This window comes from Eretmochelys imbricata, chromosome 13 (assembly GCF_965152235.1).
Source record: "Eretmochelys imbricata isolate rEreImb1 chromosome 13, rEreImb1.hap1, whole genome shotgun sequence".
Lineage (NCBI taxonomy): Eukaryota > Metazoa > Chordata > Testudines > Cheloniidae > Eretmochelys > Eretmochelys imbricata.
In genome coordinates, this window is record NC_135584.1 from 17377642 (window position 1) to 17394866 (window position 17225).

The 17225-nt window shown below is 44.2% G+C and overlaps 1 protein-coding gene across 1 annotated transcript in view; it reads right to left on the reverse strand.

Annotated features, from left to right (window-relative positions):
* Positions 1–288: 288 nt before the first annotated feature.
* The window catches only part of LOC144273409 (somatomedin-B and thrombospondin type-1 domain-containing protein-like), a 31568-nt gene continuing 14631 nt past the window's right edge, over positions 289–17225 (reverse strand). Inside the window, exons 2-5 of the mRNA XM_077831979.1 lie at positions 12203–12397; positions 11085–11163; positions 8345–8521; positions 289–1498 (exon numbers count right to left, since the gene is read on the reverse strand). Of these exons, the coding sequence (XP_077688105.1) occupies positions 1381–1498; positions 8345–8521; positions 11085–11163; positions 12203–12397 (569 nt within the window). The 3' untranslated portion in view covers positions 289–1380. The remainder of the gene's footprint in view (positions 1499–8344; positions 8522–11084; positions 11164–12202; positions 12398–17225) is intronic.

Here is a 17225-nt window from a genome sequence, read left to right on the forward strand (position 1 = left end):
ATGGGCTTTTTATTTTATTATATTTAGTTTTTTGATTAATTAAATTTAAAAACAAACTGTATGTAAAAATGTCATGTCCGCTTCTCGGGGCCATTCATGCAAGGTGCTTGGGATTTTTTGGAAGTTCTAAATGGACTAGGGATTGGATATCTGAGAGATCCATCCTTGTCCTATATCCTGTGGTAGAGAAGTGGACAGTAAGATTAGCTGGACTGAGCTCTCAATGGCCAACTGCTCAATGATGGCTCTATAGAAACAGATCAACAAACACCATTAGAATGTCTCCAGCATCTCTTTATTTACTACAAGAAAGTGCTACAACAAAACCCAACCATTATAAAGAAAATACTTCAAACAGTTCCATGTGCAAACAAAAAGGAACAGTTATCTCCCAGCTGCACACGAAATGTCTACGTTTTCTATACACCCCAAAGGTGTTCTAGGGACTTCACAGATAGTGGAGATAACATGGTCCATGATCCTTGAAGCCTGAAATCAAAGGACTCCATCCTCCATGGCACCCTCAACTCCCATTGGGTTCAACAGGCCTGATCCTGAAATGGAAATTTTGCACAAATGAACAGAACTGGAAGGGATGGCCTGAGTCATCGAGTCCAGTCCCCTGCTATCGCAAGCAACCCTCTCATAAATATATACCTCAATGGAAGCAGGATCCAGCCCAATGGGAGCCGAGGGTGCCCAGAAACACCCAGGAGGCACTCAGCACCCTTCAGGATCAGTTCCTAAGGGCTCAAAACGCCTCTCATTGAAGTAAATGAGAGCTTTGCCCCAAATTTCAATAGGGGCCAGTGCTGTACCTACCAGGAACCCAACATAAAATAGCAAAAGCATGGGGGGGGGGTGGCGATGGACTGCCCTCCAGGCAGGGGGGTTATCTGTACAGAGAGGAGGCAGTTTGCGTGGACTCATTTTGCATGTCTCTTGTTGGCTACTTAGCTAGGTTTTTAAACAACACATGTATTGTAATTCTTTTTTGAATTCTCTTATTTGGTGGCTTCTCGCTGGCAAGTCTCAGGGAAGGAGGAACTTGGAAGTAGAGAAGGGGACTGACTGATGGCCCAAGTCAGGGTGGCTGCTCTCAGGCACAGGGGACATTCATGGAAGGAAGTGTGGGGAAAAAGACTGAAGTTGCTTTGTCAGCTTGTCTTCTTCAGACAGCCAGGAGCATGGGTGGATATGAAGGGGTTTTCAGCCGCAGCCTTGGCAGGTGGCAACCTCCTTTAAGCAGTCCAAGAGGGGCTTACTGACTGATCAGCAGGTGGGGTGGGGTGGGGTGGGGTGGGGTTGTTACTTCAATCTTTGTGCCAAAGCCACGATCATGTGGCTCAGGCTTGGAGGCGCTGGGCCAGTTCAGAAGGGTTAGATGAACAAGAAGCTGTGAACGGAAGGACAGGAGCAAGTGTCCAGCTGGCGAACTCTCCTCCAGGTTCCTCTGCACTGGGGATTCCCCATGGCCTGCCAGTGCAGCAGCTGATTCCTGGAAGGAACAAAGCAAAAGTGGGGGGAAGGGATTAGCGTATTAACTCCTTCAAGGACAGTACCTGAGTGCATAATGCACCATCACTAATGGGGACTCCAGCAAGGCTGCTAAGCAGGAAGCTGGCTGCTTTCTAGAAGCAGCCAGTCACACAGCCACGGTTTGAGATCAGCCAATAAATCCTGAAGCTTCTGTCTTTGACATAGTCTGCATCCACCGGGCCTGATTCTGATGAAACACTGGTGAGAATCAGTATCAACTCTATTGATACCAATGGGGTTACATCAGTGCAAAAGTAGTGTAAAGTGAGCTCACAATCAGTCCTCTTGTACTGAAGCAATTGATAGTTGCAAACCACAGGCAAAATTCACCTCTTCAATGCACATCACCAGTCTCTACTAGAGGGCGAATAAGGGATTTTTTGGTTCACTGGTAATTGAGCGGCCGAGGGAATAAAATAATTGTGACACCTCAAACCAAAAAGTTTTGTTTCAATTTTTAGCATTTTTTTAATGTTTTTGATTTTTTTTAAAATAAATTGAAGGAAATTCTGAAACAAAATGTTGTTTCAAACAAAAAAAACAAAATATTTTTGTTTCAAAAACGTCAACATGAAATGTTTTGATTTTTTTTGTTTAAGTTTTTTTCCAAATCAAAACAATTTGGTGAAATCTACAGGAATTCACGAAATATTTTGGTGTCATCAAAAAAAGTTTTGTGCAAAAAAAAAAAAAAAAATTCACCCAGCTCTAGTCTCTTCTGTATCCTGCCCTCTTTCCTTGGGCAGAGCTCCCACTGTCGTCCATGAACGCTGCAGACACTGAACGAGTACGTGTTACACAACACTGAGTCATGGAGTACAGCTCTATTTGTAAGGCAGGAAAAGAGCAGAAACATCACCGTCACCTTCTAAACTATTTTCTGCCAGGTTCTGAATGTTCCCAGCAAGTTACTGAATGTGTTTATCCTGAACGGACTAGAGAAATGTTCCATTTTAAACAAATGCTTTTAAGCACTTGCCCCGATGTGTAGATGTAGACTTTGTGAGTCCCCGCTCACATTAGACATACTCACACTAGCTTGCTAAAAATAGCGCTGAAGCCAAGGCAGCGGCAAGCAGCGGCACAAGCTAGCCAGGTCAAGCACATACCCACAGGGTTCAGGCAGACTTGTATGCCGCACAGCTACCCTGTGCCAACACTTGCTGCTGCCCAAGCTATGCTGCTATTTTTAGCATGCTAGCTTGAAGAGAGCTAGCAAGAGTATGTCTAACATGAGCTGGGAATTACGCCCTAGCTCTTGTGTAGGCGTACCCTTAACGCCTACACAAAAGGTGCTGGCCAGACAGGCAGGGAGCTTGAAATTTAGCCATAGAAAAAGGTACGGCATGGGCAGCAGCATTGCAAACTTCTTCTCCCATTACACATTCATGACCTCGTGCCAACGGGGCTGAGCCCTGCCCTTTCAGAGAAGCACAATGGCTCGTTCAGTCCTTGCTCCGGCGCCAAGAGCTGTCAGCAAAGTAGCCAGAATGATCTGTTGCTCCTGTTAACTTCATAATTCTCTAGAAGCCTGAATTATCACTGCCAATTGTACAGAGACAGCAGTGCTGCTGGTTTAATGAGGTGCCATGCTCCAGGGTGCAGTTTTATACATCACACGTGGTTGGGGGGAAACGAAATGTTCTCTCTTCTAGCTTTGGGTCATTTCAACGCACCAGGGTTTGCACAGGAAGAATCAAGATCCTAGATCTTACAGAGCAGGCTACATAGATAGACAGGTCCCACATGTTGTATGGTTCTCCTCCTCCCCGGGCCACAGCTTTATCTTTAAAAGGCTTGATTCTTTCAACATAAAGCACACTTGCCAGCTTTGGCCCTGCCGATAGGAAATGCAGCCTGTGTTATGTTTAGAGGAACGTTCCCCGACTTCCCTATCTGGATGTCCCGAGTGAAGCTGTTTGTGAGCTGCAATCACCACATCTTGCTTAAGACTATCAAGAACAGCTAATCCTCCCAGGCACCGGCCCCCAGAGCAGTTTGTAGAGCATGCTCATCACAGACATCAGTGCTTGTTACTCAGTGTTCCGAGGTCTGGTACCATTTCAAAAATACCCACCACCACCTGTCCTAAGATCGCTGGATAACTTTGCGGCCCTGTCACGTTGCGCTTCTTACCACTTACCCTTCCAGGAACAAGGAGGCCAATCAAACTCCTTGGAGCATCCCAGGTGTCCCCACTTATGTGATGGCTGCTACTTGGCCATCACACTGGGGACCTCCAGAGCTACAAGCAGGAGATGCTACATCTTGGGTCAAAGACCCAAGGCTCCCTAGCTGCGACTATGACAGATTCACATTCTCTGCAGGTCAGGCAAGGAGAAGGAACCACTCGCTAACAGGTTACATAGGCAGCCTTCAGAATCTCCCGTTAGTCTGCACTGGCTATTCAAATGCTTGAATTGCACCAGACTAGGCTGAGAGAGAGACAGACAGACAAGCAGGAAATATTCAAAAGTACAACACTGCTGCTGAGTTTATTTTAAACTCTCCCCAATGTTTCACTGCCCGACAATCATTCTGGGAACAATAAGTGAATTAAATGCTGGTGCCAGCTGCCAAACCAACAGCATGAGAGGACTGAAGTGTCAAAATGGAATGGGTGTGACCCAGTACTAGCTATGCACGTTTCCCTCGCAGTGCCCAAGCAATGTGCCTCAGCCAGGAGCTGCAGTGACCCCCTCTAGGAGTGGCAGATAGTTCAGCCTGTATGATCACCGGCAAATTGATCATATTTATCCTATTAGCATAAGTGGAACAGGCTACAGCTTGAAACCAGTGTACTTTGTGGGGAAGGGGGGTTGGATGTATAGCAGGAGAGGCCTACGTAAATCTGACCAAGTGCTCACTAATACTGCAAAGCTGTATCCCACCCCCTGCCAGCTGCCGCTGCCTGCTTCATCCTCTTCACCAGGGCTTACAGATTCTGGCCTGAGGAGTTTAGCAGGACAAGAGCTCCCCTAAAATGTTTCAAAACTCAGTCAATACTCTGATAGGTCTACTCTACTCTACTGGAGAGGCAATGCTCTCCAACACATGTGTTTCTCCCATCCCACCTGCTCCCCTTCCTTCTCAGAGATCATGGCCAACCAGCTCCATATGCCCCCTCACATGCTATCCCTGCCTCCATCCTACTTGGCCAGTCCTTAAAGCCTATTTCTGGAAGGAAGTGAAAAGGGACTATCATGCACCAGCGCAGTACATAAAACATGCCCATATACGACATTCCAAACATGGTTCAGGTCCATCTACAAATACTTTGAACTGCACACAAGACAGCAATTAGAGAAATCATAAAACCGGCCTCCATAACTTGCACAACATTTCGTGGTAGCTTTAGGGAGAGTTGTTATCTAATGTGTGAATCATAAAAATACTTCCCACCACTCCAAAGGAGATCCAACTCCCATTACTCCCTCAAGAATGTAAGGCCACAGATCCAGTTGAAAGGAACAAAAGAACCAACAAAATCTCTTACCCTGAAGTAAAAGCTAAAATGGCTCAGAAACTTGATGGGAATTCTCTTTGCTTTCAAACAGCAGGGGGACTTGTGGTGGGAGATGTAAGGATTGAGGTGGTGGGGAGCAGAGGAACGAAATGAATGGAAACAAGATGACTGTCAAGGCTAGGATTATTCTAACCATTCAGGGATTTTAAATTTATTGGTGTAATCAACCCATTAAGATTCCCCCCCATTAAGGATTTCATCACAGATGGTTTGCCATATTAAGGGCTAGAGTGGTGCCTTGCCCTTTAGATGATTAAAGGTGAATTAATTTTAAAATTTTCTATCTCTACAGGGCTTCCTATTCACTAGTCTCTTCATCACAACTCTGCAGTGCACAGCCTCTGCACTCCCCATAACAGGAATGGCATTATACACACTGGCATCCAAATGGATTTTTAGGCTGCACCATCTTGCCTTCAGTTGGCCAACTGCACATTCCACCACCAGCCTGAAACTGATCAGGGTGTAATTAAGCCTTCTTCTGCCAGGTGCTCGCACATCAGAGTAGGGCTTCATGAGCCAAGGCAATAGAAGATAGGCTCCCAAGATAAAATTAGGCACAGACACCTCACCAAGAGCTATATTGGGTCAGAATAAAGTCCCAGCTTGTCCAAATTTGAAAATGACAGATCGCCGGAATAACCCGGCATCATTCACCCTACTGGCATGTCCCACGTTGGTGACCATGATCCTCTATCCATGGTCAACCAAAGCCTGCAAAATGATTGAGTAGTGTCCTTTCTGATTTACATATTCATGTGCACTGCATGGAGGCAGACAATGGGCATGTGTGCCATCAGTGACCCCAGCACACCTCAGAAAGCCCATTTGCTCAAAGCCCATGATAAAGGCTAATATTTTGTCACAGATATTTTTAGTAAAAGTCAGAGATCAGGTCATGGGCAATAAACAAAAATTCACAGAAGCCTGTGACCTGTCCCAGACATTCACTAAAAATATCCCTGACAAAACGGGAAGGTGGGCTTGGCACCCACTGCTGCTGGGGCTCCGGGGTCCCTTACCGCTGTGATAAGTGAGAGCTCTGGGATCCCTCTGCAGTGAAGACATAACCTAATGATGTTAGGGCTGGTGGAAGGTGCTGGATTGACAGCCCTGAAGGCTATCCCCAAAACAGATGTCACATAGGCAGTAGCAGTGTAAGCTTCCCCCACCTGGCCCCATACCTATCTGGAAGGACCATCTCTGGTGCTGCAAGGGGCATTCACTGTCTGTACCCCATTCAACCCTTGGTCTCCCTGACAAGGCAGCCAACTGGTGCCAATTCCCATGAGACTTATTTGACTCAGCTTGGTAGCTAGACTGGTCAAGTTCACTATGTTTTATAATCTGTTTCACTTCCCAGTTTCTCATGCACCTGGAAATGGATTAACTCAGCAACTCATCTCACATACACCACTATACAGCAAATAGATGGGAACAACTTCCATCTCTGCTGAAGTAGAAAGGATTCAGACCAGCTCCTTAGAGATGAAAGGTACCATGGGTGAAATCTTGACTCCATTCAAGTCAACAGCCACACTCCCACTGGCTTCAATGGGGCCAGAATTTCACTCCATATTCACAAAACATTTAGTTCAACCCAAAATGACTTTTGCGGTTTTTTGTTTTGCTTCTTTTGTTTTCAGGTGGCTTTTTATTTAAAAAAAAATAAAAAACAAAAAACCACGAGCTAAGTTTCTAAGCAAAACATAGTTTGAAAAGAAAAAAAAAGGCAAAATGTGTCATTTCAAAAGTACTGAAATGAAACATTTTAGCTTTTTGGCATCCTCCCCCCCCGGCAAAACTATTCACTGAGTTTGCCCTGAATGTGCAAATAGTTCCAGTCAACCCATGAATTTTTCCATGATTAAACTGTTCAAAAAATTTCACTCAGTTCTATAAAGCTATGAATGTAGATGATGTTATTCACCAGACAGCCTGGTAAATGAGGGAGGGTCTCTTTCCACATCCCTGGGAAGGAAACTGGGCTGCAGATATTTTTCATTTCACTTAGTGCGATGCTCTTCTCTGGCTCCAGGATTTCCAACAAAATAACGTTATTTCAAGCTTTTACATTTTTATTACACTTTTTAGCCTCCGCTGACCGCATCAGTTGGGTTCACTGCTCTTTATCTAAAGATCTTTGCAACCTTCATACTTAACAAGCAGGGGGACGAGGGGGAGGAAAGAGAATCTAACCTGACTTGTTCTCATTAAAAGCCATGGGCAGCCTCTACCTAAAAAGGCTATTACTGGTGCGGTAGTCGGTATGTAATATATAACATGTTTTATAATCCTTGTTTATGGTTAGTATCTAAAAACAGAGCTATTCATTTCAATATTAAAGTGAGCTACAAGCAAAACACCCACAGCCCTGCCACGCAGTCATTTCCAGTGCTGGATTGCCCTGCAGTTCCACAGTGGGTTCTTAAATGTTAAAAACAAAACTACATTTCACCTGTTACACAGACGTAACTAGGAAGGGAACTGTGTGATAAAAAAGTGGAGGGGCAGTGTTATGTAGCAGCTACAGCAGGGCACTGGAGAATCAGGACTCTATTCCTCCACTAACTTGCTGTGTGGCCATGGGCAAGTCCTTCCTCCTCTCCTTTGGCCCATCTGTAGTGTGATTAATGCTTGCAGAAGCAATCTGAGATTCCTGGGGGAAAGATGCTATAATGCAAAGATTTGTTTTGATCTCCAGTTACACTGGCTACCAGTCTTCAGCACCAGAGCTTACAGTGCCTGGGGTCAGGGAGAAACACACTATTCTGAACCAAACAGTTAAGCTCACTTTTGGAAACACAGTACCGATCTAGATGAGCCATAGGTCCACTCAAGTGAAGTAAATGGTTCTTACAACCAGTGACAGCCTGCAGAACAAATTTGGTTTTATTTTCCTGCTGGTGGGAGGATGGTCAGACAACAGGGGAGCCTTTAAAAAAAAAATCATGACTGTGCTACTTAAATTAGGAGGCAATGAGATTTAACGGACTAAGCACAGGAGGTCCCAAGTTCCCATTCTGGCTGCGCCACTGGCTTACCATGCAACCTTGGCCAAGACCTTTCATCTCAGTCTCCCTCTCTCTGTCAAACAATTATAATATCGCCTACCTAACTCCTAGTGTGCACTGAGGATTACTTAATATACGTACAGGGCTCTGAAGATATAAAGTGAGAGGTGAGCACAGGGACAAATCTCTCCAAGCAGCTCAAGGGGGAGGAATAGAAAAATCCAATATGAAAAGACACTAACAAAGCAGCATTCAGGGCTCTTACTTTTTGCTTCCACTGCCATCCCCGTAGCAATGCAGACTCCTGGAATCCAGGGCCGGGTGCTGGCACTCCACGCAGACTGTGTGCCCCTCGCTGAGATATCGCATCCACTGAGTATAGGAACTGTTCCCCTGCAAACAGCCTTCCATGATGGCAGTGATCTGGAATTCGACACAATATCTGCAGCAGAAATGACAGTCTCAGCTAACTTAACAGCAGCATTACAGACCTACTAGTGACCGAGCAACCCAGAGCAGACTGGGTGAACAAAGATCATTTTAAGAAAAGGGAAAGTGCATCACAAAATACACCGTGCACATTTATTCTGATGAGTTAGAGCTGAGTGTTGCTATTCAATAAAACATAGGTGCTTTCAACCTACAGATACCAAAGTGCTTCTCAAAGGAAGATATCACTGATGCCCCTTTTACAAATAGGGAAACCGAAGCACACACAGCAAGTAAATGATAGCTCCAGGAATAAAGCCCAGGTCTGCTGACTCCTAGTCTGGTTCCCCAGTTCACTGGACCGTGCTGCCCCCAGTGCTTAGTTTTGATTATTTATGGTAATTCTTCATAGGAGACTAAGACCTGTCTGATAGAATAATTCATAACAGCACCCAAGTCTCAAGTAATTGGAGGTCTTTCTATGGCAGTGTACTTGCTTGGAAGTGGGGTGAAGCTGCCAGCTTTCTGATCAGGATTATCAGGCTAGCAGTGAGACTTCGCCCTCTATTTGTGCCATGCTCAGATCATGCTGTACGGGTGTTTTTAACCAAACCTTAGAGGAAAGGCTAAGAACTGGCCTTGTTCAGGGAGGAGAATGGAAGTTTGAGGTGGTAGTAACTGCCTGCAAACATATCACAGAACGGGGTTTTGCACAAGCAGAAGCTCTTTCCCTGCAGAAGCTTAAATGAGGGTGAAGGATGCATGTACATTACGGAAACGTGTGTGCGCGCAAGGGTGCGGAACCAGCAAGTACACAACTGCCATATGGTGCCAGAGAGGCACCAATATCCTCCCTGTGACACTTACAGAATGGCAGGTGACAACAAAGAAAACCCCTCCACAGGAGCTTGAAATAAGATGCCACAGAGAATCACCAGCCTGCAAAACGGAGTAAGGCAGGAGACAGAAAAACACACAGGAATCCCCCTTAGCGATTTGCTACATGGGCCTGCATCAGCAACGGCAGCCCCTACCAGAACGAGAAGCAGGAGGCAAGGCCAAAGTCAGCACCCTCACAGACCTTAGTTCTTTAAGCGGAGCATAAAGGAGGAACGTTTGCCAAGAACCCCACCCTGGCAACTGATCAGCACTTGCACATCTGTCTCTCGCAGGATTTAAAGTGCACATGAAAGCCATATGCAGAACCTGGACGTCTGCCAGTACCTGCACCGTCTAATAGTGACATTGGGAGGAAAATGCGCAGCAGCAGCTTAAGGGAGCCAAGCATATCAGGTACCCCCTCCAGCTCTTGATGCAATCAAGCCAACCAGTACAATAACCTGCCTCCTACACAGCAAGGATGCCCAAACTCTGCTCTGCTGGTACCCAATAGGGCAATTTACCAGGATCCCAAAGGGCAAAGCTAATTTGCATAAAACAGAACCAGCTGCACCTGGCTTCACCTTTAATACAGAGGTGCTGCCCACAGAGACTACAGCTTCCAGCATGCTGGAGCTGGAGTCTCCATAGTCCATGCTTTCCCTTTAATGTAGAGGATAACTATGGTTCACACTGTAACCCAAGAGGGGAGTGTAAATGGCTACCCCTATTATAAAGCTGAAGATCAATGCTAAACTGCAAACAAGTAACAAAAACATAACACACACACAGGAAAAAAAACAAGGGGTCCACAAATGCACTCCTTTTTGACAGCAATTAATAGGCATCAAGGGCCTATACAGTTGAGATAAGAAGTTCCAACATCAGTGATTGATTTATTCTAAGTACCATGACAGTAACACTGCATACACGCACATTCTTCTGACTATTTAGGCCACGGTCTATGCTGGAAATCTATTCATGGTGCAATATAAACAGCAAAGAGCACAGCGAGACTGAAAGCTACCCTGCCAGCAAGCCCATCACATGATGATGGGAGAAAAGGGCACTGGTCCCAGAGAGAAGTAGGTCAAGGGAACCGGATGAAATGACCGCTCTTTGCTTACGGGATTCTAAATTGCAACATTATTAAACAGCTACAACTCAATTCTCCCCATCAAGCAGAGTCAAGCCCTCTATTTTGTGAAGTTGGTGCTGCACTGGAATCAGGCTTTAAGGGTTTGTGGGACCTGGACTTGTAGATTCAGTGTTTCCAAGCTGCACTTTAGCATCCACACTAAATTGTAAACCTGGGTTCACACTTACTGAACCTGGGTCTCACAACCGTGCTAATGCATCCATACTGAACTACGCAGACCTTCTGACTTGGGTCTTCGGTTTGATCTGTGACCACGCTGCAAAATTTCACGGAGGAACTCAGGTTTAGACCCACCCCCCCCCAGCCAGGTCATAGGACCTGGGTCCTCATTTATATGTGGACAGAAGGGAGGTTTGGGCTCAAATCTGAGTCAGAGCCCAGGCTTAGCATGCCATGTAGACATCGTCTAGAAGTCTCCATCCTGTTGAACATCTGCTCTGATAAGAGCAGACCCTGGGTGCAATCCTGCACACACTGAAGCCAATAAGAAAAGGTGCGTGAAGTGTGATTACACTGCAGCACTCAGCCCCCGACTTACCCTGCTCCTTCATTTTCGCTGGACGCAGCTCTCTTTTTCCTTGCTTTCCCATAACCTCCTGTGGTTATTAATGCTGGAACTGAGCACAAAGAGAAATTGCACACATGGTAAGTGACGCTACTGCACCAAGGCCACTTGTGCCTGTCAAACAATAAAAATTGGGGCTTTGATGGTCTTTAACGGCACATATTTTTTACTCTGGCAGGAAATTGAAGACAATTCCATATTATCAGTGAATATCCAGCATTTGATTGGAGATACATTTATATTCATCCCCTTTTACTGCCTGAGATGGAGGCTGCTTATCAGAGCCGTGCCAACCAACGGAGAACAAAATCACAGTTCATTTAATACCAACTCTCGGCATGTTTGAGAAAGCCGATTTAAAATAAACCTGAACTCTTAAATCCACACTAGTAAAGAAGTCAAAGCCAGATTCCGGTCCCAGAGACATCAGCAAAAAAAAAAAAAAAAAAAAAAACAGAAGTAGTCAGTGGAATTACACCTGTGGAAAGTCAATGTATTCGAGATCAAATCAGCCTTTACTCCAGATTTACATCAGAAACTGGCACGCAAGAGAAACTGGATGGGGAAAGGTGATACCTTGTCTCTACTGGGTGCCATTCCTTCATGACTGTTGCAGCTGATTTATAAAAATACTGCTCAGCACCTCCTAAGGCCAAATTTTCCCTCCTACTTACAAGAATTTTCCTCATCAACTTCACAGGAATTACTCCAGTTTTACAATCCTACATGAGCTCAGAACCAGACCCCTGGTGTGTTACTTTTGAAACATACCAGATTCCACTAAACAGCATGTACTATTTAAAATAAGTTTCCCAGAAAGGATGCCCATGAACCCCATATAAAAGGTTAAATTCGGTTCTCAGTAACGCTGGTGTAAATCCAGCGTAACTCCGCTGACTTCACTGGGGCAACTCCAAATTTACATTGGTGTAACAGAGCAGAATTGGGCCCAAAGGCTTTATCTGCAAATAATTCCAGCCCAACAAACCCTGTAAAGAAGGTTTAGTGGCCAGGCCCCTGGATTCAACCAAGCTCTCTTCAGCCCAGGACTCAGCCATGTTCCCAAGAGGTTGCGTTTTCAATGTACTTACTAAGGGACTGTTTGCACTCAGCTCCTTCCTGGTTCCAGTACTCCACACAGCCAGCCTTCTCCTCCAGAGGAGGACACGCCTCACCTCCATTTCTAGGCTCCTGCACGACGTGTCTCCTCCGAACTCGGTATGTTGCTTGGCAAGGCTCTGCACAGCCACTCCAGTCGCTCCACTCAGATACAGCACAGGAGACCTCTGGGAGTAGGGTGAGAAACAACAATGTAGGCTGCAGAAATCGTGTGCATGACACCTTCAGAGATGGATTGGGATCTCTGGCTCAGCTCAGTAAAGCAACCTTCCCCCGACTAAAGCTGCGGGATGCGGAGTTTGCAGCCAACCCAGACTGCCTGCCGTATTTGGTCACACAGAGCACTTCCCAATGGTTTCAGTGGAAGGCCCCATACACTCATAGCTTGACCCTGGAGGAAGTTTCAACAAACTCAGGCTGATCTGTGTTGGGGGTTTTGCACCCATGTGGCCACACTGCAGCAAAGAAGCACTGCTGTAAAACAGTGCCTGCACTTAGTCCAGTTTGAAACCAGAGTAAGTCACACCAGTGTAAGACCCTTTTTATACTCTGCAGCACATCTACGCTGGCTGGGGAGGGTGGGAGGAGAGAGTTGCAATGGTGTAACTACAGCCATGCAAACATCCCTAATGTAGACAAGCCCACAGATCCTTTATTCAGACATCATAGGTCTCTCCATAAACAGCAGGAGAATCTCTCCCACTATGTAGCAATGTTTTAAACGGCTTATTTCCCTTCTCCCACCAACAAACCACTTTCTTATCCAAATACCATGCCCGCAGGGTGTGTGCTCAACCCCAAGATACACTCTCTCTGGATGTGTGAAGGCATGAACCATGTGTATTTGCGATGTGGAGTATCATGGGGTAAATAGCACAAATACATTTTCCACTAATTTTTGATTTTCTAAATAGATTTTGAGAGTTTAAAGCCAGAAGGGACCACTAGATAGCTAGTCCAACCTTCTCTGGATCACAGACCATTAAAGACTGAATGCATCCGATGAAGTGAGCTGTAGATCATGAAAGCTTATGCTCAAATAAATTTGTTAGTCTCTAAGGTGGCACAAGTACTCCTTTTCTTTTTGCGAATACAGACTAACACGGCTGCTACTCTGAAAACAGACCATTAAATGTAATCCATTAGCCCTTGCACTGAGCCCACTTATTTGTGTTTGAATAAAGCATCTCCTCTAGAAAAGTCATCCAGGCTTCATTTGAAAACATCAAGAGATAAGAATCCAACACATCCCTGGGTAATTCGTTCCAATTGTTAACCACCCTCATTGTTAAAAAAAATTGTGCCTAACATCTAATTTGGCTTTATCTGGCTTCGACTTCCAGCCATTGGTTCCTGTTATGCCTTTCTCTGCTAGATTAAAGAGCCCTTCAGTATCTGGTATTTTCTCCCCAGGAAGGTACTTTGTAATCAAGTCACCTCTCAATCTTCTTTCTGGTGATCTAAAACAGATTGATCTCCGGGACTCTCGCCACAAGGTATTTTCCTCCAGTCCCTGAATAATTCTTGTGGCTCTTCTCTGTGCCCACTCCAAATTTTTCAACAACCTTTTTAAAATGTGGACACCAGAACTGCATGCTGTATTCCAGCACCAGTCTGACCAAGACCATATACAGAGGTAAAATCACCTCTGTACCGCCACTCACTACTCTCCATGTTATACATACAAGGATCGCATTGGTGCTTTTTGCCACAGCATCAGACTGGAAGCTCATGTTAAGTTGCTTTTCCACTACGACCTCTAAATCCTTTTCAGAGTCTCTGCTTTCCCACATCCAATCCCCATTCTGTAGGTATGACCTACAATCTTTGTTCCTAGATATACAACTTTGCATTTCAGAGTAACAGCCGTATTCGTCTGTATTCACAAAAAGAAAAGGAGTACTTGTGGCACCTTAGAGACTAACCAATTTATTTGAGCATAAGCTTTCATGAGCTACAGCTCACTTTCATCACGAAAGCTTATCCTCAAATAAATTGGTTAGTCTCTAAGGTGCCACAAGTACTCCTTAACTTTGCATTTGGCGGTACTAAATGGTATTCTGTCTGAATGGCCGCCCTGTCTTCCTCATTATTGACCACTCCAACAATCGGTCATCCACAAATTTTAGCAGCAGTGATTTTATATTTCATTCCAGATGATTGATGAAAATGTTGCATGGTGCCAAGCCTAGTACAGATCCCTGCAGAACGCACTAGAAACACTCCCCATTAGATGATGATTCCTCGCTGGCAATAACTTTTTGAGATGTCAGTTAGCAACCACTTAATCCATTTAACAGGTGCTTTATTGATATTCTAGTTTTAAATCAGAATGTCACTTAATATTAAGGGCTGGTCCACGCAGCACAGCAACGTACACTAAATTTCTAAAGGTTTCAGAGTAGCAGCCGTATTAGTCTGTATCCACAAAAAGAAAAGGAGGACTTGTGGCACCTTAGAGACTAATGCTCAAATAAATGTGTCAGTCTCTAAGGTGCCGCAAGTCCTCCTTTTCTTTTTTTAAATTTCTTAAGTGCTCCAACATATTGCACATTAATTGGTCCTTGTAGAACATAGAAATCATGCCACCATAAATGTGCATTGCTCTCCACCTAGACCAGCTCTAAGTCAAATCCCTGACATAAGTCCAACTATATTACATCTACATGGTTACCTTTATCAGCCAAACTTGTAATTTCATCAACAAATGAAATCAGATTTGTTTGACAAGATCTATTTTCCATAATACCATATTGACTGGCATTAATTATATCCCTAACCTTTAATTCTTTATCCAGTGAAGCCCACATCTGCTTTTTCATTGTTTTGCCCAGGACTGACGTCAGGCTAACCAGCCTGTAGTTACTCACTTGCCTTTTTTAAATATTGGCACAAAATTAGCGCTCTTCTAGTCTCCTGGAATTTCCCCAGTAGTGCAAGATTTATTAAAAATTAACTCCAATGGGCCAGAGATCTCCTCAGCCAACTCCTTTGTTTTAGAACTATTGGGTACAATTTATCTGGGCCTGCTGATTTTAAGTGTTTATCCCAAGTAGATGTTGTCTAACATCATCCCCAGTTACTAATGCACCAGAAACTACTTCATCATTGTCATAGGATATAAGAACCTGCTTCTTTCCAAATACCTGCCTTTTCTGCATCATTATTAACAATTTGACCATCTCCATCTAATAATGAGCCTATATACCATTGCTAGGATTTCTTTTGTTCCCATATACTATAAAAATTCCTTCTTGTCTTTAGGCCTGTCAGCCATGGAGTTTTCCCTGATGTATTTAGCTTCCCTTATCAATTTTCTGCACTTCATAACTTCTTTTATTGATTGCTATTTATTTCTTCCTTTTCCCCCCATATGCTATATATTTCTTCCCCCCACCCAACTGATTGTGAAACGGCAGCTTTGACCGTCTAGTAAACTTTTTAAATAACTCCAATTTTCATTCATATTTTACCGTCTACATTCTTCCTCCCAATCAATTTCACTCAATGTTTCTTGGCTTTGGAAAATTAGCCTTTTTGAGAAGCATCAAGTTTATATATTACTGGTTGGGACTTTCCTCTACCCATTTTTAATGTCATCAAGTCACATGATCCCGAGGCAACCACCAACTTACAGTCCAGTGATTAATTCATCTTTATCCATCACAATGAGGTCCAAAATGCAGTTACCACATGTTGACTGCAATATCTTTTGTGTTAGAAAATCATCATCTATAATTTTTGGAAACTCTAATGATGTTTTACTACTGGCTGCATGAGACCTCCAGTTTGCAAGACATGTCCTGAAGGCCCCCATTACAACACAGTTCTTTCAATACATTACACACGGGATTTAAGCAGTAACTTACCCTGTTCTCTGGTTTGATTCAATGGTCTGTAACAGATTTCCTCCTCCCCACCCTCAAACCCCATCCTGGGCTTTATGAATTAGCACTTCGATCTATATGGATTCAAGATCCTGCATTTCTGAGTCATCAATAACTCTAAAACAGGCAACGGTGTCTTTAATATAGTGTGCCATCACACCCACACACCCTTTTTTTACCCACTCCATCCTTCCTGAACAGATTATAACCAACAATTTTAACATTCCAATCAGGTGAACTATCCAATCAGGTTTCAGTAAAGCCAGCTGCTCACATTTGTCCCATCAATGAGAATTACCAGTTTTGCTTGCTTGTTACCCAGACACCTAGCATTGGTACAAGGTGCCATTGAAACGTTTCTTCTCTTCACATTCTTTGCCACCTTGGTTCAATAGGTTCGCAACACACTGAATCCACATTTGAACTACATCCGTACCACCACTTATGCAAAGCTCAGGCCCCTTTTCATGTTCTCTTCCCATGAAAATTCCTGGAGTCGAGTCTCACTGGCATGAATTTTAGCAAAGAGCAGATTTCACTGCATCACAGGAAATGAACTTAAAAGCAGCACACAAGAATATTCACTTGCAGGATCAACAAGGAGTGTGGAACAATACCACATGACTTACCTAGCCAGTGACAATTAACCCACATGGCTCAAATAGTAAGTATAAAACATCCACAGAAAACTATTTGCAATCAGTCCAGAGTCCAAAAGCATGCAGAAAAAATGTGCCAAATCCTTTTGATTCAATGATTAGTTAAATTTGAGTAAATCACACCCTGCTTAAAAATACGTCACCAGCAGAATTATCCACTCACTTCTCCCCAGAGATGTGTTTTTGGTTAGGTCTATTTTTTTATGGCCGGGGGCCTGCGTGCGCGCACACACACACACACAAAACAAAAGACCACACACACAACACACAAGCTAAATTTATTTGAAATCTAAAATACTATTCTGGGTAAGGACCCCTCCTTACCCTTTTCAGTCACCAAAGCAAACATGGTAGAGAAGGCTGTGAAGTCTGTCCCTGGAATGGGGTCATTGGGCCTTGTTCTAGTAACACAACCATTATAATAATATTTAGAAATAGCAACATTTCTG